Source organism: Microtus oregoni, unplaced genomic scaffold, assembly GCF_018167655.1.
Source record: "Microtus oregoni isolate MIOR12 unplaced genomic scaffold, Mior012 000118F_ref0000498, whole genome shotgun sequence".
Lineage (NCBI taxonomy): Eukaryota > Metazoa > Chordata > Mammalia > Rodentia > Cricetidae > Microtus > Microtus oregoni.
The window spans coordinates 1,361,684-1,386,503 of NW_024544747.1; the positions used below are offsets into that span (position 1 = coordinate 1,361,684).

General features: G+C 53.9%; 1 protein-coding gene across 1 annotated transcript; it reads left to right on the forward strand.

Annotated features, from left to right (window-relative positions):
• The first annotated feature begins 2,513 nt into the window (after positions 1-2,513).
• Positions 2,514-23,410, forward strand: Krt80 (keratin 80). The gene is made up of 9 exons (XM_041646044.1): positions 2,514-2,894; positions 7,803-8,011; positions 12,112-12,172; positions 12,928-13,023; positions 19,244-19,408; positions 19,749-19,874; positions 20,335-20,555; positions 21,261-21,316; positions 21,442-23,410. Exons 1-9 carry the CDS (start codon positions 2,595-2,597, stop codon positions 21,564-21,566), a joined length of 1,359 nt encoding a protein of 452 aa, XP_041501978.1. The 5' UTR covers positions 2,514-2,594; the 3' UTR covers positions 21,567-23,410.
• The last annotated feature ends 1,410 nt before the right edge of the window (positions 23,411-24,820 follow it).

Below are 24,820 nucleotides of genomic sequence, written 5' to 3' on the forward strand. Positions count from 1 at the left end.
GCCTTTCCTCCCTAACTGTGAGGACAGGCCAAGGAAAGCCAGCGAGAGCCAGAACAGAAGAGAAGCAGAGGGAGACAGGTCAGAGGTCACGGGGAACGAGTGACGAAGGAAGACCTAGAGGATGGAGGAGTCCATCTCCGGAGTCCCAGATGTCCACAAAGTGTCCCCATGTCCTTCCAGATGGCATCGCCCAGACTGGTGTTTCTGGAGAGTATCCAGGAAGGACCCGGGCAGTCTCCTAGGAGACTTAATACCCCCACCTTCTGCCCTCCCTCCCACAGTCTTCCTGCTTCAATGGACACTCAGCTCCTGGAGCTCTCTGGCTCCTCTCAAAGCTAGAGAGGGTTCTGTCTGAGCTCAGCAAAGGTAGACAGAAGCCCTCCCGGGCTGAGAGGGAAAGCCTCTAGCCAGAGGTAGCCTGATCAGATGGGCCTGGATGGAGCCCACCCTGAGGTGGAGACGTGGGTAGAGTCAGAGCAGGACGGGGGTCATGAGAGGGATTTGCTCAGGGAGGAAGGGTGGAACAGACTGCATAGTTTGTTTATTTTGGTTTTTTGCTGCCTTTCCTGTTTGGCAATCAGACTGTGGCACTCAAAGACACCTCTCCAGAGTACCCAAGGGGAGTGCGGAGCTGAGAGAATGCGACAGGTGGCCCCTGTGTTCCCCCGAAGCCACCATGCCCTCCATCCTTGTGAAGAGACAAGAGCACCCTCCAAGGAAAGCCCCCAGAGACAAACCCCTCACTTCCAGCCGGGGACAACAGACTGTGGCTTGTCTGGGCTTAGAGGTTCACAAGAGCCAGTCAAAGTCAGAAAGAAGTGACGGGCTGAAGTGAGCATTGAGAGGGAACTAACCCTACTGAGGACAACAAAAAGGAGATACAACCCTTCCTGTGGCATCCGAAGTCACCAAGGACAAGCAGTACCCTGAGACCAGGCACATCTCCCCACCCTCTGGACTAAGGGTGGCAGATTCAGGTGTCCCTTAGAGGAAGCAGTGGTGAAGAATGTGAGCACATTCAGGCCATACTGAGCCCAGATGCCCTCGACTGCCCCCTCAGAGCACTAGGGGCCGACCAGGAAACATGGCACTAGATCTGACTGCATGCCATTCAGATACCAGGCCAGGGAAAGATGATGGGAGGCCAGGTCGGTCATTCCAGGCACACCAGGCTCCTGAGTGCGGAACACTGCATGTAGCAGCAGAAGTGGGACAAACACCGTCCTGAGGACCCAGTCACGTGCAGCAGGTCCTGGAACGCAGGGTCATGGGGTCATGATAGACCCACAGCCCTGCTGCAGAGCTCTGTCTAAGTATACCAGAAATGCCATGAGTGAGAACCAGGCCTGGACCCGAGGCAGGGGACCAGGGTAGGTGAGGTGGCCCATGAAGACCTCTGTCTGCCTCAGATCTCCACAGGGGCTGAGTCCCCTCACTTTTTACATACACACTCCTCTCTGTGTTCAAGAAGGTTGTGCCAGTCCTGGGGACAGGGTTAAGAGGAGGGCATCCCGGACAAGGAGGAACTGGGCCTGACGGAACCCTGAGCTGAGAGGCTCCGTAGCTCCTTGAGCGTCCTCGTACCCCTTGCTGTCTTGTTTCTGCACCAGACTTTCCATAAAGAAGGCAGAGGATGTGTGTATGGTTAGCAAGGAGGGAGGGGGAGAAAGGGGAAGGAGATGGCAGGGGAAGGTTCTTGACGCCCTGGAGGCAGAACCACATCCAATTATAAACCATTTCAGACCCTCAGGGGACTCTGAACCCAGGGAGTTACTTGGAGTAGGTCCTCTTTTCTAGACTTGTGACTAACACTTTCAGCCCATTTCTCAGATGAGAGTAAAGTCAAGTCGCAGCGATGAGGTTCTGTCAGCCTTGAGTTAAGCTGACTCTACAGCTCAGTGTCACGGTTTCAAAGCCAAGAGCTCTTGGCTTGACTGTGCGTGTCCTGCAGCCCTTGAGTTGGTGGGATGTACACAGTTGGTCCTCAATAAGGGAGCAACGACAGGGAGGAAGGCAGAAGTGAGTAGGGGGCACCCTGACAGATGGAAAATAAATAATAGAGGGGCTGTTTTCCAGTGTCAACCTGGCACAGTGCCCAAGGCAGTCATCATACCCTCAGAGATCAGGGCTACACTTGCCTCATCTTTTCCAGAAGTATGTGAGCCCAGATACGTCAGCCTTCAGGTATGCGGCGACCTGCGGCTGGCTGCCTGTCTTTCTTCCCTGCTTCTTGCTGTGAGACTTTGCCTTCTTGGCACTGACCACCCTGCCCCACCCAGCCAGCCAGCTTAGGGCCCCTCCACGGTCAGGACCTTCTTGTAGGGGACGGTGACAAGCCCCTTCAACAAAGCAGATCCCCTGTAGGGTAGGCAGAAACCTGTGGTGTGGGGGAGGGGCAGGAGCCACATCATCTAACTAACAGGTTGGTCTAGCTTGGAAGAGCCACGCCCACCCGCAGCTAATGAACACCGTGCAACAGGTGTTTGTGCCTCAGTCCCCAGCCGGCCCTGGCTGTGACAGGAGGCAGCTGCCACCACTCCAAAGCTCCCTCGCTCCCTGGTGAGCCTCAGGCTCCCAGGCCCAGGGGGGCCACCATGGCCTACCGCTCCTGTGTCGTCGGCTTCAGCAGCCTCAGCGGCTGTGAGGTGACACCCGCGGGCAACCCCCAGCCTGGGACCTCAGGATGGAACAGTCGTGGGCTCCCTGGGCCTGGCTTCAGCTCTCGAAGCCTCACAAGCTGTAGGCCAGCTGGCATCATCCCCAAGGTGACTGTGAACTCCAGCCTGTTGGTGCCTCTGAACCTCAAGGTGGACCCAGCTGTCCAGCAGCAGAAGAACCAAGAGAAGGAAGAGATGAAGGTCCTCAATGATAAATTTGCCTCCTTGATTGGCAAGGTGAGCTGAGTGGGATAGGGCACCAAAACAGAAGGGCTACATGGTTTTCCAGGTGACCTAGCTGGTGGCTCCCAGAGCATCACTCATCAAGCCCCACCCCCTCCCCTGCTCCTAACCAATGGGGATGCAGTGTGGCCTACCCAGCAGAGATGGGATAGGAAATCCTGATACATCCTGGCATCTGGCGGAAACCCCAGGATGGACTCTGAGGGGTGCCAGCTGGCTTGGGGAATCAGTATACCCCTGTGGTATCAAAGGAGTGTTGCTCAGGGAGGCTTATAGAGGTGTGGCCTGCTGGCCTCTTTTCAGGCAGGTGAATTGGGGGATACTGCTAACGATGCCCTACTAACCCATCTCTCAAACTTCTGGCCGCAAAGCACCTCCCTCCAGGCTGCCCTGCTTGCCCTCCCCATTCATCCACAGAGCTGTTGTTATTAGCAGGTCCAAAGGGGCGTGTAGGGTCTGCGATGGAAGCCACATGCATAAAGACGAGACTTTGGCTTGTCAGGAGAAAGGAATGCAGAAGACTGTGCCAGAGTCCAGCCAGCAGTCAACAGCTAGGCTCTTCTGTGCTTGCCTAGGTGGGAGGACCAGGCCCCTAGCAACTCAGTCCCTACACCTCCTCGACTCCCTGCAGCTAGTCCAGGGCTTCAGGAAGTCCTGTCTAGCTCCCAACCCCATACCTACTCAGTGACTTGAGGAAACCTCTTATGAGCAAGCCTCCTAGCCGGGCTTGGTCCTGTGCCCCACTGTAGTGACTGTACCATGTGCTAGCGCACCGGGTACCACAGGGCACTTCACAGGTCTATCTCAAATTCTCTCAACTGAAAAGAAAGGCATTTTTGTGACCATTGCCCAGAAGAGGAAGCAAAGGTCCAGCCTCCAGACTCCAGCTAGTCCTCATCTGCCTCTTGGCTACTGACTCTGCACACACTTGCACATCTGGGGGATCCCGGGGGTCCTGAGAGGTAAGAGAGAAGAAAGTGTCATGTGTGGCCCAGATGCCTGAACCTCACAGGAACTTAGCAAGTGGGCTGAGGTCGACAAAACATTACCACTACAGCTGTTGTATCCCCAGCTGTACAGGTGAGGCAACAGGACCAGAGAGGCCTTGCCCACAGTCGCATAGCCAGCAAGCAATAGGGTTTAGATTAGCTCTGAAGCTGAGGTAGGAATGGAATCTTCCTCACCGAATCATCTGACTACTTCAGAGTCTCCTCACTGACACCTCAGGTGCCCAGACTGGGAGAGGAGATAAGCAGCCCTTCCCACAGCCCCCCTGCACAGCGGGAACCCAAGGCCTGGGAGGTAGGCCCTGCAGAGATGCCTCCGTGACAAGCCTGGCTAATCCAATAAAAGGAGTGCTTCGCTGAGCTATGTAATTTGGCTCCCATGGGTGACTTTTCTCCTTCGAACAAGTGCCAATGCTGATGTCACCCCGTGCCACTGCTGTGGGCTTTGGGTGGAGGCATGGGTGTGGACCAAAAAAAGGAGCCCTCACAGTTGGGGTCCTGGGTTCAGGCCTTTGAAATTCTTTAGCAATGGTCACAAAAATGCCTCCCAACTCTCAAATTTGGCCTTGAGATGAGGGTGCAGGGATCTGTGGATTCCAGCCCTTTTGGAACTCTCTCACTGAGTTTAAATCTCAGGCCCACCTGTATAAGCGTGTTGTATAAGCTTGCTGTATAAGCTTGCTGTGTACGCTTGCTGTATACGCTTGCTGTATACGCTTGCTGAATAAGCTTGGAAGAATTGCTGAACCTCTCTGGGCCTCAGTGCACAACTGTAGTGAGCTGTCAGTCAAACAGGGTGATTTCTGAGAAGTCATTAGAACAAATACATCTCGTAGACTGTGCAAACTTTCTGGTCACTTACTAAGAAGTGGAGTGAATAAGCCTGGTGCAAGGAGCTCCCAGACCTAATTATCCCCCTCCAACCACACACACCCCGGGCCTGGAGAATGGTGGGGCTTACAGAGCAGGGGTGCAGCCCCCTTGCAGGGCAGGGCAGGGGTGCAGCCCAGGCTTCAGAGAGAGCTCAAGCAGGAAAGGTACAGAAGATGGACTTCAGGTCCAGAGCAAGGCTGAGGCTCTTTGAGAAGGGAAGAGGGAGGAGCACCCCACTCAGGAACACCCCACGGACCTCCCGCTTCAGGGCCCACTGTCTCCCCCCCTGAGAAACCAGAGTGTGTGGAAGGAAGGTCCCTCTAGAGTCTGTGGAGGGGCCCTAATGCTGCCGTGGTGTTTCCTTCACTTATGGGCTGTGTTTTCTTACATAAGTTGCTTACCCTCTCTGTGCCTCAGATTCCGGGATCTCCTGTGTTACTGCCAGCAGGAGGATTAAAGGCCACAAGGGAAGGATGGGGGAGGGGGCACGGTGCCATCCATGGGGCTACAGGGGGTGAGGGTGGGGGGTCTCTAACATGCAGACAGCAGGTGCTGAGGAAGGACTGCCCAAGCCTTGTCTATGTTGGGAAACCAAGAGCTGAGGTGACACCTGGAGACAGGAGCCATCCAGCTCCAAAGGTCTGGGGCATGCCTGCCCTGCCAGCCTTAGACACAGACCGGCTTCCCAGGGCATCAGGGATCCCCGGCAATGTCTCCCTGCAGACTCATGGCTGGGCTCTCCCCAGGGTGTCTCTGAAACACGTCTCCTACCGTAAGCTCAGTCAGCCCAACCAGGCTCCATGCAGCTTCCAGCCTCAGATCTCCTTAGCTGTAGAGTGAGGAAGCAGACAGACCAGGAACTTGCTCTGGGAGGGAGCCTCCTCACCCCCCCGCAGCTGCCACTGTGCCCCCATGGGGCAAGGGTGCAGGCTACAGACTGCACAAGCTTCTCCGGAGAGCAGGGATTGCTGACCCTCTCTAGGCCTTTGTTCCCAGAGGGAGGAGCCCAGCAGGCAGAAGAGACTCCCCCAAGGCCAGTGGGAGACAAAGGTTGTCCTTAGTACCCCAAGAGCACAATGCCCTCCAACTGTACCAGCTTCCCAATTTCCAGCATCTCCCCACAGACGAGAGCTGAAGCATGGAGCACAGAGGTTAGACTATGGGAAGAACTTCCTGGTATGAAGGATTTCTGTTTTGCTCATGGGTGGAGGTAGGAGCCTCATGTCTCTCCCTCTCACCGCGCCCTCAGTGTAAACATGGACTCCTGCTAGTCAAACCGAGGGAAGGTGGGGTGAGCTCATACTCCCCCACACACACTCCCTCACGCATACACAAAGCAAGGCAGTACCCTCCTGACCTCCAGTCCCACTGAACCTGTTTCCTTGTGGCACAGGTTTAAGGCAGCACCATACAGAACTTCCCAGCTCAATGGGCGTGAGGCAGGGGAATGACTGCTCACCAGTGTAACAGTCCAGGCCTCTACCCAGTGTTCCTCCCTACCAGAAACAAAGGAGCCAAAGGTTTGCTGCAGCTCTTTCGGGCTGTGGTCCTCAGCCTACCACCACTGGGTTCAGGCCGCTTCCTCAAGGCCAGAACAGCTTCCTGTCGTCCAGGAACAGCCAGCCCTCATCTCTGTGGCCACCTAGGGCTCCCAGGCCGACAGGGATGGTACATGAGGAGCTTGGGTGGGGGTGGGACATCCTTCAGGAACTGGGAGCATGCATTCAAGGGAAGAAGGCACACCCCATCCCCATCCTACCCCCCACCCCACCCCAGAGGACAGGCCAGGTGGGACAGAGCCAGGAAGTCTTGCTGGGTGCACTCCAGTGCAACAGAAGCAGCCTTCTGGGGGCCTAGCTGCTGTCCAGAGCATGTCTCTGCAGGACGGGGGTGGTGTGGGGTGGGGGATCAGAGCTTGGGGAAAACCACAGGACTCAGGGACCTCCCTGTCCCCACCCTCAAGGCCATCCTGACCCTGCCTGGAAGAACAGCTCCCTTCAGAAGGGCCCTGAGCCCCGCAGTGGCAGTGCAGGCCCACAGGGTCATGTTACAGTGGTTACTGATGTCCGTGCAGGACTGGGAACACAGCTCAGTGCACAGCGTTTGCAGAGCACACAGAGAGGCCCAGCTAGATCCACATAAATCAGGAGCTGTGGTCTTGGCACCGGAGAGGTGGAGGCAGGAGAATCAGAAATCAAGGTCACTGCAGCTATATGAGGAGCTCGAAGCCAGCCTGTCCCAAACCAAACAAACAGATGAGAACCCAGGTGCCAGACCTGGCTCTGCTGCGTGCTGAGTTTGTGACCTCAGGCAGTTCTTACAGCTCCATAGGCTGGGGGCCCCTCTGGAGACTGGGCTGATAGCAGTACCCACTCCACAGGGTGTTGCCTCAAAGGAGTTGGAACAGGAAGCACTTGGAACCAGTCTGGTGCACAGCTGGCACCTCATCCACGCTGGCAGTTACCATTCTCCCAAGCTCATTTCCATGGTCTGCACCCCCCCCACACACACACACAGCCCTTTCAGGCAGGCGGCGCTAGCTGGGGAAACTGAGGCTCGGAGAATCTGCAAATCGGGCCTGTCCAAAGGGTTAACACTAAAGTACCAAGTAAGCCCACCTTGCTGGGTTTGCCCACCTTGCTGGATTTGCCCATCTTGCTGGGCTTCAAGGCCAGATGAGGTCAGGCTCGCCGTGGAGGAGAGGCAGGTAGGATCCTGGTACCACCCAAGCCCCTGTTTCTGGGCTCTCCCAGACCCAGACTGTGGCAGGCTCCCCTCCCTCACTGAGGCCCAGCCCAGGCTAGGAAGGCTTCTTGGCCCCACCTCCAACCCATCTTATCTCAGCATCTTCCACTCAACAGCCAAGAGCTGGAGGTGTCTTAGCACACAGAGTGGAGTGAGTGTCAGGGACTGTGTGCAGATGAGCTGCCCTGTGACGGGAAGCCCCGCTTTGGGGGCCCCTAGCCTGCCCAGGGAACCCAGTGTGGCACCTGACCTACTCAGTGCCCTCCTGCTCTTGCAGGTGCAAGCTCTGGAGCAACGCAACCAGCTGCTGGAGACCCGTTGGAGCTTCCTCCAGGGCCAGGGCTCGGCTACCTTCGACCTCAGCCATCACTATGAGACATTCCAGAGCCGGCTGCAAGAGGAGCTGCGCAAAGTGAGCCAGGAGCGGGGACAGCTGGAGGCCAACCTGCTTCAGGTGCTAGAGAAAGTGGAGGAGTTTCGCATCAGGTAGGCCTCACTCCGGGTGGGTCTAGGCCAGACTTGGGGGATGCACCCAAGCTGGAGAAAGAAAAGCTGGGAGGGAACAGGGGACTTCTCTAGACATAATTATTGCGGCAGCACGGGTACAGCATCAGACCTATAGCAGTGACCCCAAGGATCCACCAAGCTTTAGCTGCAGTGGCTTACAGCTAAGCCCTTGGGTGCTTGCCTAACACAGGCCTGGCTCTAGCAGCCCCCTCCCCCCAGCCTGCAAACACGCCACTTCTTGTGCACTGCCCTGGAACAGCAGAAGGACCACGCTCTGCAGAACACCCTGGATGTTGATCTTGGTCTCAGGAGAGAATAGAGAAGCACTGGCATGCAGGCAGGGGACAAGCAGGCAGGACAGGCAGGACAGGGGACAGGCAAGCAGAGGACAGGCAGGACAGGGGACAGGCAGGACAGGGGACAGGCAGGACAGGGGACAGGCAGTTAGGGGACAGGCAGGACAGGGGACAGGCAGGGCAGGGGACAGGCAGGACAGGACCTTCATAAAGCAGTAACTCCTATAGGGAACACTGCTAGGCACTGAGGTAGCTGGAGAGCCAAAAAGATGAGGAAAATACAGCCCCTGCCCACACAAAGCTTTGACAGCTACAGGGACAGAAGAACAGATGGAAGTGCTACCCAATGTCACAAGCACGGCCTAGGCACTGAAGCAGGAAATGGTCATCCCTGCCCAATGCCCTAGTTTTGTGCTTCAGAAAAGCATAGCCTACTGATACCTCTGTTTCCTCCTGAGTGAGCAGGCATGGTGATTGACACTAACCTCGGTTGCCATGAGGAAAAAGTTCGGAGTTCAGGTTGGCGCCTGGCAGTGACTTCTCTGTCCCCTACGAGGTTGAAGTTGACCAACATTGGCTGAACTGATCTGGCCAGCCTAGGAAGGTGGAATGAACACTTGGGAGGCTCAAAGGGGAAGTGACCATCTTTACCTCCTCCAGGATGAGGAGACAGAGACTGAGCAGATAGATCGCATCTCTGCGTCCCCTCCTCACCCAGGATGGGGCAGAGGATGGGGAACCAAGCATGGCTGCTCTGCTCCTGCAGTGTGGCCCACACCCCACCAATCAGAAGTAGAACCAGCTATTCTAGGAGTAGCCAGGCAGAGCAGAAGGTGGGACAGCTGCTCCTAAGCTGGGGAGCACCATGGAGGCTCCCTCTCCCAGAGAGCCCTGCCCTCCCAAGTCCTAGGAAGCCCGTGTGGGCATTGGATCGCTCGGATGTTGGAACTGCCCAACACCTGTTCACCAGAAGCAGCAGTTCATTTCACTGGTGCCTAATAGGTCTGAGAGCCTCAGAGGAGGCACAGGCAAGACCTACTAAACAAAACTGCCACCCTCAGTGGCCATGGCAGAGCAAGCGGCATGGCATCCCTGGGAACCTGCAGCTGAGTCCCTTTCCGGCACTCTGGTTGCTGTCACTGCTTCCTGTCTGCTTCAGGCCACTGTCCTCTCTCCGGGGAGGGGAAGAACAGACTAGTCTCACAGAGGGGTTTCAGGAGAGCCTAAGCTGGTCATGTGGGGTGGAGCCCTGACAGGGAGGGGCTGTGCCTTGCCTCTGCAGATTGATGAGCTCAGTCTTGCTTCCAGAAATAAACAAGTTTGGGTGGGGGGTGGCAGCTGTGACAGCCTTAAAAGGGCCTGAGATTAGGTTCAGGAGCTGGTAGCTGGCAAGCTAGTGGCAGACTGGAGGTGGGACAGGGGATAAGCATTACCTGAGCCTTGTGGCAGGAACGGGAGACTTCCAAGCCCTGGAATATCAGAGATCCCCAAGGGCCGGCCAGTCTAAATGTCCTAGTTACTAAGAAGAAAGCAGAGGCCCAGCGAGGGGCAGCAACGTGCCCACACTCACACAGCAAGAGACTCAGCTGAATCTAGCTGAGCATCAGACAGCAGTCTGGGGCAGACAGAGGCAGGCTGTCCACCCCCTGAGGAAGGGGCTCTTCCGACTCACCCAAAAGCTGAGAATGAATAGCAGGAACTTCAGGGAGACTGGATATCAGCCTCAGACCAGACGCCAGTGCCAGGCCTCAGACCTCTCACTGGGGCTCAGGCATTAGCCCACCTGGAGGCCACCTCTAGGTCCTAGGCAGGAAACCTAGGCAGACTCCCTCCAGCTATCCGGGTACCCTTCCCTATTGGGGAGCGATTTGGCTCTCTACTTTGTGGGTCTGCCTGAAACAGTCTAGAAGTAAAGGCCCCTTTTCCTTATGAAGGCCTCCCTCAGGAGAGTAAGCAGCTTCACAAGACTCACCCAGGAACCGGCTCCTCCTAAGCCTTAAGTCGTTAAGAAGTAGTTGGACAGTGACAGACAGGATAAGGTCATCCAAGGAGGGGGCAGATAAGGAGACTGCCCAGACGATGGGAAGGGCAGAAAGGGCTGAGCAGGGACCTGGCACCCAGGGGTCCCACCAGATGCCTCCCCAAAGTTGGCAGATTCTGCTACCCAGAGGAAAGGTGGATGCTGACCAGCAAGCTACCTGCATTTAGATGCCAATAGGATGATGGGCTCCCTGGCTTTAGCTCCAAGACAAGGCACTTCGCTGGAGCGCTGAGATTTCAATAAGAAACAAACACGACCCTGAAGGCTGGTAACAATGCTCAGAGAGCCAGCTCCACTCTCCACAGGGCTTCCAAAGACTTCACGTGGAGTCCAGGGCAGAGATCCAAGTGCTCATGAGTGTGAGACCTGCAGCAAACACTTTCAGTCCTCATGAGATTTCCATTGTCACAGCCAAAGAACACACAAGCGATGTAACCAAGTCATGTGACTACTCAGCAAGGGAGCTAGCATGTGAGCTCCCTGCTCAGCCAGCTCCTTAGAGGCCTCTTTCACTTAGAGACATCTTTCACTGTCACACAGGACCCTGAGGTCCCTGGCTGCAAGTTCTGAGGGTCCCAGGAGAGGGTATTAGGGAGCACGGGAGAAGGGAGGCCATAGTTCCTGTCGCACACACACACACACACACACACACACACACGCATGCATGCATATCTGAGTCAGGAAGCACTCGTCCTCCCTGATGCATGTCCCCTGTCCAGTCCCAGCCTGATCTACACCCTCAGAGACCCTCCCGGATTCCCAGGAGACAAGATGAGGCAAAAGGCAGCCCATTCTTATGAACACTCATTTTGAGGTCCACTCCCCTCCAGAAGACATGCAGGTCCAGTCAGTTGACAGGGTCACTGTGACACTGTGACACTGGTCAGGGACTGAGTCAGGCATTCCATCCGCTGGGGCTGTCCTTGAGGGCTGGTGTAGGACACCCAAGGCTGGCAGATGCCATCTACCCTATTGGGCCAAGACCAATGTCTTAAAGAGAAGGAGAGGATAAGGTGAAGTAACAGGGATGAGAGCTAAACTCTGTAGTGTGCCGTAGACAGTCCACGAGTTCCTGTCATTGTAAAGGGCAGGCTCCACCAGCGCCTGCACAGCCTTAGACATGGGAAGGAAGAGAGGCTGCTGCCAAGCACACTGGAGACCTCTCTCCTGCCCTGTTTAGGAGGCACAGAATATGATGGTGTCCCACTCTCTAGTCAAACCAAGGAGCAGCACAGGTTGCAGGAAGGAAGCAGACTTGGAGAAGAGAGGAGTGAGCGGGTGTTGGGAGTGGACAGACCATAGACAAGGTGTCCGGTGGGGAAAGGAGTCACCATGAAAGGGGTGCATGGTCAAGGAGGCTTCCCAGAGGGCTGTGCAGTAGAATCAGGAAGTGGGCAGCCACTGCTGGGGGTTACAGGGGAGGGAGGGTGTGTCTTGTAGAATCCTGAGATTATGTACAACAAAGGAAAAGCCAAGGTTTCCTGTTTAATTTTGTTTTATTTCATTTTGTTTTGTTTTGTTAAGACAGGGCCTTGCTAGGCAGCCCTGAGTAGCCTAGAGCATTCAGTCCAGCTTGGCCCCGAGCTTGTAGGCCCTGTCTCTGACTGCTGAGTGCTAGAATTAGAGGTGTATAGCACCACATCCAGAATGGCCACCTTCTTTATTGTCATGAAGCATGGAGAGTCTGTCAGAGACCTGGGCCCCTCACAGAACAGCATTGCTGACGAATGCCTCCCCCACAGGTATGAGAACGAGATCTCCAAGCGCACAGACCTGGAGTTCACCTTTGTCCAGCTGAAGAAGGTAACTACCAGTGCCTAGGGCCTTCCATCATGGCTCTCTGCCACGGTCCTCTGCCGAGTCTCCAGCATTGTCCCACTTCCCTGATGCCTAAGCAAAGCGCTTGGGTGTAGTGGGAATTCTCATTATCTTAATAATAAAAACCCAGAGTCAGATACCGGGTAGACAAGCAAAGTAAAGGAGCCAACCACTAGAGATACTTTTACCTCTACTGAATCCTCAGACAGAAGAGGGCAAGATCCTGTCTCCATGAATCCTGTGGATGGCGATGCTGTCTTTCGGAATCCTCAGGTTGATGCTGTCTCTATGAAACCTCAGACTGGATCCTGAATCCCGTCTCCCCACCTTATATTCCTCTCTCTGCCCAACCATATAACTTCCTGTCTCCATCTCCCTAGTGCTGGGACTAAAGGTGTGAGCCACCATCGCTTGGCTCTGTTTCTCTTTTAGACTAATTCAATCTCGTGTAGCCCAGGGCGACCTTGAACTCAAAGAGATCTGTCTGCCTCTGTCTCCCTAGTGCTGGCCTCTATGGCTCACTAGTAACTCGCTCCACGCTCTGGTCTTCAGGCAAGCTTTATTTGTTATAGCATAAACAAAATATCACCACCCTCAGGCACCTGGGCTGCAGGACCAATAGAAAGAGAAGTCAAGCCCAGCTCAGAGGCAGATTTCCTCTGGGTAACAATTGTCCCATCAGCTCCCACCCTAGCCCTGTTTTTTCAGTTTCCATCTCTCACCTCCACTCCCCACTTCAGGACCTGGATGCTGAGTGTCTCCGACGAACTGAACTGGAAACCAAGCTGAAAGGCCTGCAGAGCTTCGTAGAGCTGATGAGAGCTGTCTATGAGCAGGTGAGAGAACCAGGCCTGCCTGGAGCCAAGTGCTCACTGCTTCAGAGGCATGGGACGCAAAGGGAGGCCATAGAACGCTTAACAGTCACTATTTCCAGCCAATGGCGTCACTGAACCTTCTCTCTGGGTGTCAATGATCCTTGTGTTTCTCTTTGCCATAGATTTCATGACCCAGAGGCAGGATTCCCAAGGTCAATCTATTTGTCAAGTCAATTTTCACATGTAGAGACTGCTGGCAAACAGGGGCTGAATGCACTGGCAAGGATCAGTACTTTGGGCCTTGAATACACATCCTACTTGGACTGAGCCCCCTTTAGGCCCTGTAGTTCAATCTACAGCGCTACTTCTAGCTCTCATGAGCATGTGTTTCACCCTCTCCCACTCTTGGCTGAGATGGGGAAGACTTAGGATGGGCTTCAGTACAATTTCAAATGATATGACACATGCAGACAGAGGAGCTTCCAGAACATATCCCCATCTATCTCTTAGGTCCTCAGCTAAGCCTGGGGAACAGTGGCCCAGCAAGGGCCTGGGTCTTTGAGAGTACTGTACCTCCTGGGCATCCTACCATTCTCTCTTTCTCTCTCTTTCTCTCTCTCTCTCTCTCTCTCTCTCTCTCTCTCTCTCTCTCATCATCTGTCTCTGGAGTGAGGGATACAGGGGTAATCTTTCACAAGTGTCTATAGTCTAGCAAGGACTAGAGAGAGCCATGCTGGAGTTGATGGACTCCAAACATTGTGTGCTGCCAACAGCTAGTGCCAACCATACAATGAAGCCAAGGTGGGTACAGAGTCAGTCACTGCCACAGTCCAAGCAGAGTTCTGCCATGGGCCCCACAGACCTCTGAGCACAGCTTCCCAGCCTGGTAGGGGAGATTGGGCCCCTCTTCCAGCAGGCTCAGCATCCCAGGACCCCTATGGAACGGACAGCCATTTGTGGTTATGGGATGGAGCATAGCAGAGAGAAGCTCCGCCCTCAGGAGCAGAAAGAAGGCAAACTCCCAGCTGACCACACCAGCAGCCCAGAAAAGCACCCTGCCTAGCACAGTCCTCCATAACCAGGCCACACCCTGTAGGTTCCAAGGCTCCATGCTTACATATTACATGTTCTGCCCGGGCTCCCTTTGGCTTGGTCTGGGCCAGACATGCATCAGGGGCAAATGCCTAAGAATCTGTGCCCCTCTATGCTCACCAATGCCCCCAAACTCAGAGTTCTAAACCATGGTGGAGGCCTTGCAGCTGAGATCCAGACAGAAGGAGGCTTGCCATCTCCAACAGACCCAAACATTGCCAGGGATCCACCCAGATACTTCTGGGTCTTTCCCATTAGCCAGGCCTGTGAATTCCATTAAGGGGGAACTACAGCTCTTGGGCCTTGCTTTGATTCCTCCTTTCTATCATTTCTGTAATGCTGGACAAGCTGTGCTATCTCTCTGTGCCTCCTTTTCCACGTCTGTAAGTTGGGGAGACTTAACAGTAGCAGCCTGGTATGGATGTGAAATGAACTAACCTGTCCAAGAGCTCATTATGTAACTTCTAAGTGCCAGATTTATGTCACCTCCTGAATGGGACAAGCATCTGAACAAGGCCACTCAAGAGGGCGAGAGGCTCAGAGAGACAAAGAAATTGGTGGGGTTCCCAAGCTAACAGACAGAGGAGAGCATGGATAGGGATCTGAGGAGCGCCAGCAAGCTGAGTCCAGAGAGGGACAGTCTAGCCCAATAGGAAGGCTGTATGAAGCTCCATAGCAGGAAAGCAAACGGAGCAGGCTGGGAGCTGGAGGACAGTGAGAGCTGGTGACAGTCAGCAGACTTCGCATGCACAGGACCCTGGATTCTGAGAGAGGTGGGCACAGTCAGAGCTGTGGAGTCCCTTGCCTTAGTCACTGTTCTATTGCTGTAAAGACACCACGACCAAGGAAACTCACAAAAGAAAGCATTTACTAGGGGTGTGCTTACAGTTTCAGAAGTTAGTTCATTATCGTGATGGTGGAGACCACGGTGGCACATGGTCTAGAGAAGTAGCTGAGAGTTTTACATCCTGATCTCCAGGCAAAGTGAGAGAACTGGGCCTGGCCTGGGCTTTTAAAACCTCAAAGCCCGGCTCCAGTGACACACTTCCTCCAACAAGGCCACTCCCTGATGACTAAGCATTCAAATATAGAAGCCTGTGAGGGCCATTCTCATTCAAACCACGACAGCATCCTTGGCCATCAGTCGCAAGACTCCCACAGACGTGCAAACCATCTGATGCTCAAGTCTCTCGCATGAAGTGGCACATACACTGTTTGCATGTGGCCTGGGCACCTGTTCCCTGTGCTGGAAATTTGGTGATGTAATTTACATCACCCAGTGTGATGTCAATAGCAGTTCCCTATTATACTGTTTCAGGGACCAATGGCCAGGGAAACAGCCTGTACATGCTCCATAGAGGGACAAGTTTACCCCTTCTGTGTTTGGCTGAATCCTCTGAGAAACAGGTGACCACAGAGGGCAGCTGTACATGGTTGCTGCAACCTCAGTGAGCAGCAAGGTGCCCCGTCAGCTGGGCACTGAGGTGTGGGATCTATTATCCACTCCATGTACCTCTGTACCCTAAGAAGACAACATTGACCCTTGGCCAAAAAAGATGCCAATGAGCCCCTAAGAGAGCACTGCCTGAGAGAGATAAAATCCAAGTCAAGTGGGTGTTTCTAGAAGCCATGTTTTCAAACAATAAGCAGGGCTGGACTATAGCTTTTTTGGTAGGGTGTTTCCCCAGCATCAGGAGACCCTAGACTTGACCTCTAGCGTTGTCCTCTCCTCAAAAAGGAAGAGCAAATTATTTTAATAACGTATTTCCCTTAACCCTATACATCCAAAATATGAGTATTCTGCTTTGTAGTCAATCTAAATATTAGTGGATTTTACTTTTACTATTTTACTTTTTTCTCTTATTAAATGTTCAGCATCAGGGCACACCTCTAATCCCAGCATTCACAAGAGAGAGGCAGAAGGATCACAGGTTCAAAGCCCTCCTCTACACAGTGTGCTCCAGGCCTGAGAGAGCTGCCCAAGACTCATCTCAAAAACAAAAAGAAACAAAACACACACGTCAAAGGTTTAGCGTCTAAAGCACATTCTGCACTTACAGTAGTAGCTCATCTCAGACAGAGGAGTCACGTCCCATGCGCTCCAAGGCCACTGATAATGAATGTCTCCTTTCCTGGACAGAACAGGCCTGAGCAAAGGGAGGGACAGACCACAGCTCCTTCTCATGACAGGAAATAACAGTGGATTGTGGGTAGCCCCCCGAGGGCCGGATCAGTTGAGTTATAGATCTATTGATGACCCAGTAAAAAGGGAGCCGTCTCCTCTCTCCAGCACCAGGGATCACATAGCTAGATGCCAACAAGGCCCTTTCCCCTAGCTGGATGGTTCCCCTGGCTAGATCTGCAGTATGTATGGGCCCTGCATGCATCCAGTCTGAATGCTGCCTTGCTCACGCCCGAAGCCCGGTTCCAGGGAGACTAGGGAAGAGTGCTCATGAAGATGCGTGCAAACACATGGGGGTGTTCGACTATGGAGGTCAGATGATAACCTCTGGGAAGGCCTCACCTTTCATTTTGTTGAGACAGGCTCTCTACTTTGTGGTTCAGAGCTGAGTATGATGGTCCCGCTGGCCTTCCTTCGCTCAGCGACACTTTTGCCTCTGTCTCCCATCTCCACCCCTTAGGAGCAGGACTAAGGTGCCCAGCTTTACACGCTCTCTGGAGATTCAAACGTGGGTCCCCAGGCTTGCCTGGCAAGTGCTTTACTCATTTAACCACCTCCTCAGCCCAGAAATTATTTCTTAATCGATCCTAAAGCACTTACAACACTGTCTTCCATAGAGTAAACATTTAAAAGCATTAACCGTTCGAAGTTCTGCCCTGGCACCCACTTTACAGACCGAAACTCAGATGGGTCTTAAAACTTGATCAGGGTTATCTAATGATTCCGAGTTGGCGGCATTCAGAACACAGTGCTTTCTAGAGCAATTTTACCAAGCAACACTCGACTACCCCAGGAGAGCAGCTGTCTACCCACCGCCCCCGTGGGGAAGACTGTGAGGTAGATGTATACACGGCAGCCTCCTCCAACTCCAGCTCCCTAGGGAAACTCTAAACTCTACTATGATGCAATTCTTGCCAACTTGGGGTGTCAGGGACCCACCCCAAGGTGGCACCTCACCACACAAGTGAGCATTGTTATACCCTCGTTCCCGGAGAGGCCAGCGTGTCTGGACAGGCATGCAGCTGTTCCAAACACCACTTCCTGCTTCTGTTTATTTCACTCTGGCCTTGCCTGCTTCTTTCTAGCAAGAGTCTGAGGTGGTGCATCTGTGTTGGCTATACCTTGTCCCCAACAGGGAAGACCTTCCTTTATGGCATCTCCTGGCCGTGCTCTGGACTTTCCTGGGCCTGATGCCAAGTCTGTGGGACTAAACCCATGATCCTTACTCACTGACTTCCACGGCACACATCTCTAAAACCCGTCATAGCAGGTGCCCATTTACAGAGGGCACTGTGGGTGTGACAACGGGTCTGTGGTGACCACTGGCCTGATTCTAGTCAAGGCTTCAGCCTGCCTTTGCCCAGAGACTTACATTTGGTTCATCTGAAGATCAATCAAAGATACGCACAACTACAGTCCCTGAGCTTGATCTTGCCGGCTCCAGGGGGCCTCCAGAATGCTTGCAGCACCTGAGCTTCTTTTTCTAGGGGGCGCTAGTGAGCAAGGCTGCAGACAAGCAAAGGGGAAAGGCGCCCACCACTGTCCACTCAATTCATCTGGCCACCTTGGCTCTGAATCTTTACATTAGAATACAAGCCACCAAGAAGAAGTTCCAGGCCTGCCAGGGACTCCACCACAACCTCTAGGCATAAAGATGAGTGGGGGAAGGTGTCCCAAAAATGATATACGAAGGCCAAGGTGAGTGACCATAGTGAACCAGCTGAACCAGGACCTAAGCAGGCCTCTAGATCCAAGTGCCAGCTAACAGAAATCCAGGGACAAACTGAAGAGCATATTGCACATCAGTTGGCACAGGATAAAATTCAGACCGTGGGGGACTCTGCAGTTTTCGATAAGAAAAACTGTAAGGGAAAAAATGGACAACCCAAGACTTCTAGTGACGCGCACTGGTTTCCATCAGCTCATCCGTCAGGGTCCTGACTCTGGAGTTCTAAGAGCAGCTGGAAATACGGCAGGAGAGTGATGGCTAAAACAAGAGACAGGGTCTGCAAAGGCCAGAAGAGTCAGTGGCCCCAGCTCTACACCCAGAGTGAGCCACAGGCACCTCTGCCTGGCTCCCTGCCTGCCCCTCTGTGGCCATCTGACTCACCTCTGTTGTCTCACAGTCTGCTCCTCCTCCCGCCCCAGGCCCCACAAAGCCTGGCTGTTGTTTAGCACCTCTAGATCAAGCAGCCCAGGCATGTGGCAACACTTTGCAGCCCCTGGGGGACCCCTGTTCCCACTTGTCTCCTATTTAGCCCTAAGCCTTCCCACGGGAAAGTCGGCATGGTTAGACAGTTAGACCACTTAGCTGCTTGGGGCTCTAAGGGTAACACAGAGCCCAGCCCAGGTAGAGTCCTGCTCCCTTGGGGTTGCCTCCAGCACCCCCGTGACCAGGGAAGGATAAACCATGGGGACATGCTGCGCTCTCAGGCCTGGAGTGCGACGAAGAGCTTGACTATGGGCTGGAGACAAATGACTCAGCTAAGACAGCAGAGTTGCATCTGCATCCGAAACATTCTGAACTCGTTTTCCCAAGGATTCACCGGCTTCTAGCCCCACACTGGCTAGCATCATTCTCATTCTCTCTGGTCCAACATCTATTCAGTAAGCATAGATGTTTCAGCTGATGTGGGGGCCCACAGCTCAAGGTGACCCTGCTCTCTATCCAATGGGGATGCAGAGAGCACTATACACTGGAGCGGCCTGTCCCACATCTCCACCTCAACTCCAGCCAGGGCCATGGACATTTCCCATCAGCCCACAAGATGGTCCCTGACTGAGTATGAAAGTCAGAGAGGGACGCAGTAAATCCCACCTAACTTCCTGAGAAGTGGCGGCAGGGAGCATAATCTCCACCTCCTGAGGGGACAAAGGGACTGTGGGTAGCTGAGAGACCACAAGTTACACACACACACACACACACACACACACCAGCCCTGAGTCTCCCACTTCTCTGCTGACCAGGAGCTGAAAGACCTTACAGCCCAAGTGAAGGATGTGTTGGTGACCGTGGACCTGGACAGTCGCTGCCACATTGACCTGAGTGGCATCGTGGAGGAGGTGAAGGCCCAGTATGATGCCATTGCTGCTCGAAGCCTGGAAGAGGCAGAAGCCTATTCACGGAGCCAGGTTAGGAACTGACCATGTAGAGAGGGCTGGAGGACTGGAAAGGAGGTGGCTGTGGCCTTGTGGCTCTGGGATTTTCCAAGGAGGAGTAGGGAGGATTGCAGCATTCGGTCCACAGGAAGATGTGAGAGCCAGCTCCTGCTGGGGTCCAGGGACAGCAGGGTGGGGGTGGGGGGCACAGTGTTGCCATCACCCAGGTGTGGGCATAGCTTACCCAGGGCAGCCAGAAGGAAGCCACCAGGGGACCACGTGGAGCTGGAGAGGGAAGTAGGAATGGAGTAGAGATGAGGCTGGGAGGGATGCTCAGACCACACTGTACCATCCCTCCTCCACACCCCTGCAGCTGGAGGAGCGAGCGGCCCGCTCAGCAGAGTTCGGGAGCAGCCTCCAAAGCAGCCGCTGCGAGATCGCAGACCTCAACGTGCGCATCCAGAAACTTCGGTCTCAGATCCTCTCCATCAAGAGCCATGTGAGAAAGCATACGGGGCTTATGGGGACTTAGGGGCTAGGAGACACTCACACTCTATCACACTGAATACACACAAGACCGGCCAAGTGGCCCTGAGCTGGTCTATTCTGGCCTCAGTTTCGTAACCCGCCAAATTGAGAGGAACATGGCTGTGAGGATCATGTGATCTCTGCCCAAAGCTACTGGGACAGCAGTAAGCCCCCGCCATGCACAAGCAGATCCTCACCCCTGTCCAAGCCTAGTCAACCACATAGCAAGGGCTTCCAGCAGGAACTCCTTTGGTGGCTTATGGGACTTCCCTCCTCTTCAGGTCTAAGGGAGCTCCCTCTTAAGACATTGCAACCCACTAGCAATGGTGTTGCTTAGCTACACACACACTCAGACAGCAGCAACCTCAGGCCGGGCCCACGGCCTTTCTTTCCCAACCACTGTCTACTTACCTTTGACTTCCTGGCTTTAGTGCCTGAAACTGGAGGAGGACATCAAGGTGGCTGAGGAGCAAGGCGAGCTGGCCTTCCAGGATGCCAAGGACAAGCTGGCCCAGCTGGAAGCCGCCCTGCAGAAGGCCAAACAGGACATGGCCAGGCAGCTGCGCGAGTACCAGGAACTGATGAACACCAAGCTGGCCCTGGACATCGAGATCGCCACCTACCACAAGCTGGTGGAAGGGGAAGAAAACCGGTGAGGGGTGGGGCGAGGGTGAGACTGAGCCAGTCACTGACCAGATCTGGGACTGAGCTCTGCAGGGCCTGCTTGCCCAGCTGGAAAGGGCGTTAATGATAAGCATGGTGGGGAAAGTATGGGTGGGACCAGTGAGAGGGCTTAGTGCCTCCCGACCTGGAAGTCACTTGGTGGAAGGCGAGAACCAAGTCCCACAAGTTGTCCTCAGACTTCCACAGACATGTAATGGCACACACACACACACACACACAAACACATACACACACACACACACATTTTTTTTTTAAGGTTTAAGGTGGATATTCTGGTTTATTTTTAAGTGCTCAGTCGTGTTCACTATGTATGCCCAGCAAAGGGGCTGCAGCCTCCTAGGACAGACCCGGGGGCTATGGGAGTACAGGCACCCTGGCTTATCTGAAGTCCAGGTTTGGGTCTCAAACACCAAGCCTCTCCTCCCCTCTCACCCTGGGAAGCCAAAAGCAGGACAGCCACGATCCTCAGTTCCCTAAGTCCTAGGAACTCCAGAGAGAAGAGAGGGCCCTAGAGGCAAGAAGAGCTGACTAGCCAGGGTCACACGACAGGACAACCACAGGCCTGGGAATGACAGCCAGGAATCACCCTGCACTGGACAGACCTCAGTCCCCAATCCTAACGGAGCTAAAATCCCGGGCTTACTTCCCACTATGCCATGTCTCCCTCCCTCAGGATGGACCAGCCTTCTGCTACTGTGGTCAGCACTGTGCAATCCCGATACAGGACCAGTAAGTACCCAGAAACCCAAGACGGGGACACATGGAGTATGGGGGACCGTGGCCCCAAAGGCCTCACGGATGTAGCTTTCAATCCTCCAGCCCCTTCCCTCCCCCCACCCTTTGTGTCCCTGTAGCTGCCTCCAAGTCTGGCCTCTCCAAGACACCCTCGCGGAAGAAGAAGAACCGCAGTGGCCCTGTGATCAAAGTCACTGAAATCTCAGAGAAGTACCTCTCCCAGGAGTCAGAGGCCTCCGAGTAAGACGGTGACCCCAGGAGCCTCCAGTCACTTCCACTGCAGCCAGAGGGACTCAAGCTAAACTCGAGGAAGTGGCCTAGGACCTCCAGGTTGGGAGGGGAGATGCTGAACTGAGAGAGGGGGGTTCCAGCTGAGGTTTGGCTTCTCTGGATTCTCTGGATGGTCCGTGCAGGTGAGGGAGCATTGTCCTCTCCTTCCACATCAGGGTCTCGCTCACCACTTCCAGCCTCCCGGCCACAGCTGTCTTTGTCCTGGCTGGTAAGGGGGAACTTGGAGTCAGTCGCCTCCTTGATCCTCTGAAACGCCTCTTCCCACATAGCTCTGACAAGGTGCTTGACTTTTGCCCATCGCTTGCCCTGACCTTCTGCCTCAGCCTTGCCTCACCACAGCCTCAGAGCTGAGGCTGCCATGCTCACCCACTAGCCGGGCCACAGCCTGGGCTGAAGGACATACTGGATTGTGTCCCATATGTGGAGTTCCTAGAGACCAGGGGCTGAGGAGCCTGGCTTTCCTGCCCTTAGGATCCCCAGACACATGACAGTATTGGGGGACAAGGGAAGGAAAGGCCTGGTGTGTTAGTCAGAAGCCAGAGCCTCAGAAAGGCCCAGGTACCTGCTCCCACCTTCTTCTAGGGACTAAGATATCAGCCAAACAAGGCTCCAAAGCCATTCTGGCCATGACCAACAGCCAGGAGCAGAAGACACAGACAACAACGTGACACCAGGCCTTGCCCTCACCTCCCTGCCAATCTGGGTTGTGCCACCATCCTGCAGTCTAGGCTCTGCCCCCAGCCCAGGTCTCTCTAAGAGCTGGCTTGCCTTTGGTACAGCAGGCCCTAGAGCCCTGGAGCCCACCCTGCCAGAAATGTCCATTCCCCCAAATCTCACTTCCTAGGACCTCCGTTCTAGCCCCAGGGCCAATGATCAAGGATATTCCACTCAGTAGCCCAACTCTTCCTAGTTCCTCCCACCCCATCCTGTCCCTTCCTTCTTCCAAGCCTACTCTCCCTATCTCTGGCTGGCCATGAGGAAGGCTAAGCCTGAAGAGATCTTGAAGGTTCTTAGCCACGAGTTGGTCCAGGAAACCCCAATAAGGGTCTTCAAAGCACTCAACCCAAGAGAGCCATTCTGCACCCACAAGGATGTCTGGACTTGGCTAGCGATCCCATGTCCTACCCTTGGCTCTCAGCTCTGGGGCTTGCAAGGCACAGCAATGCCAGCCTCCTTCTCTCCTCCCTTTCTTCCCCTCACACCCATGTCCTGGCTCCTGCCTCACCTCCTGTCCTGGCTGCCTCCCATTCCTTCATCTCATTCTCCAAGACAGGTGTTCAAGGCCCCTGGCCTTCCAAGCCTGCAGTGGGTACTGATGGGCCACTAGCTCTCCCAGGCCAAGGAACCCAGTGATATATTCAACCCAGAGTTCCCAAAGAGGATGCTCACTGCTGCTTTCTCTCGAGCTACTATCAGTTTCCAAGGGAACAAACACTCAGTGGGGTGTTTGAACTACAGAAAGTATATATTATTTTTCATAACTTATATGGCTTTTAACTTATTGCTTCCCTTCCTGTTTCTGCATGATTAGCACTGGGTGTACTATCAGGATTTTAGAGAACTCACTCCAGCCACCTACTTGCTGGCTGACTTGGTCAAGGGGTGAATAAAGTATTAAGATTTTTCTATGGATAAAGCTGCTAGGCATTGATTTTCGTTATTTGGTTGCTTTGTTTTATGTGTATTGGAGACAGGATCTTATGTAGCCTGGGCTGGCCTCAAACTCATATAGCCAAGGATGCCCTTGAACTCTTAAATATTCTGCCTTGGTCTTCCAAAGAGTCATAATTACAGGTATATGCCACCATGCCTTGCTTGAGTACCTAATTTCCTCTCCTCTTTTGGGGTGGTTTGGACACTAGTCATCCAAGGCTGACAAACTCTATCTATAGAGAAATGTTCCATCCAGATACCAAACTATAACTTCAAAACAATGGGAGCATAGACTCAAAAGGTCCCCACCCTTTCTTGCTACCGGGAGAGTTGTCATAATGTGGAGCCATGTTCCCCGTGCCTACAGAAACAGGCGGTTCCCCAGCTAGTGGCAGTGTTTCTTCTCCAGTATTTCTGCCCAACCACCGGTGGCCCAAGCCAGAGGACAATAAGCTGGAGCAGGCCTAATCCTGCCAGGTCAAATACAGATCAGCAAATAAGGATTGCGGACCATCACCTCACAGGTGTCTGGGCATCTGATGACAGAGTTGTCGTCACCCCTCTCAGGAATGCTACATCGTCTTCGACTGCCACACTCTTCCCTGTGACAGTTCAGCCAATGGGAAAGGTCATGGTTAGTGACATCACGGTTGATAGGGCAGATTTTAGGAGTTACAGTTGACTAAGCCTGAGACTCAAAGCCAGGCAAGGAGACCTCATCCTGGCTTCAGAGGGGCATGGCATGGCCAGGCCCTAGGACTTAACTCTGTCCCTCCACCTCGGGACCTTGACAGACAGGATCTGCTCTCAGGACACAGGACAGATGAACATAGAAGCCCCAAGTTCCCTCCAGAGGACCCTAGGGCTGAGATGGTTCTTTTTCTATTTTATCCACTTCCGAATACCCGTTTAAATCTCTGAACGTGAGTAGGAATCTCACACTCTAAGGTCCAGTGACATGTTTATTCTCCTGCTACTTTCTCCACCTTATTTTTATCAGCTTCCTACTATGTAGACTGACAGCTCTAATTTTCAATATAGCTCTCCTTGATGTCATCCACTTCCTAATAAGTACCATTCTGGCTGCTTCCTGAAGTTCTCATTCATATCGTCTTTATTATCCTAGAGTTAAAACAATTCTATTATTCGACTAAGTTCTTTGGAAATCTATGACACACAGCTGAGTCATTCATTTTACAAACATTTTTTAACACAAACTTAGCTCGTGCCAGGCCCTGCTCCGGATGTTCACGGGGCGTGTTAAACCCCCGCAGCCTTTATCTCTGTAGCCGCCACTCCTCAAACCTCAACTAGGCAGGCCTGAGATGGCTGCCCTGTACTCTTTGTCCCCAGATTGTGCGAAGCTTCCTGAGGGCAGAAGTTGTGCCGCTGTCTGTCTCCAGGACCTTTCAACCCGAGCCAGCATGACTCTTGCAGCAAGCCACCACAAACCGTCCTTCCCACGGCTGGAATCAGTGGCCCAAACCTGCAGCAACCCTGATAAGGGCAAGGAAGGACACCCAACTTCCCCAAAGTCTGGGTCTGTCTGTGCCT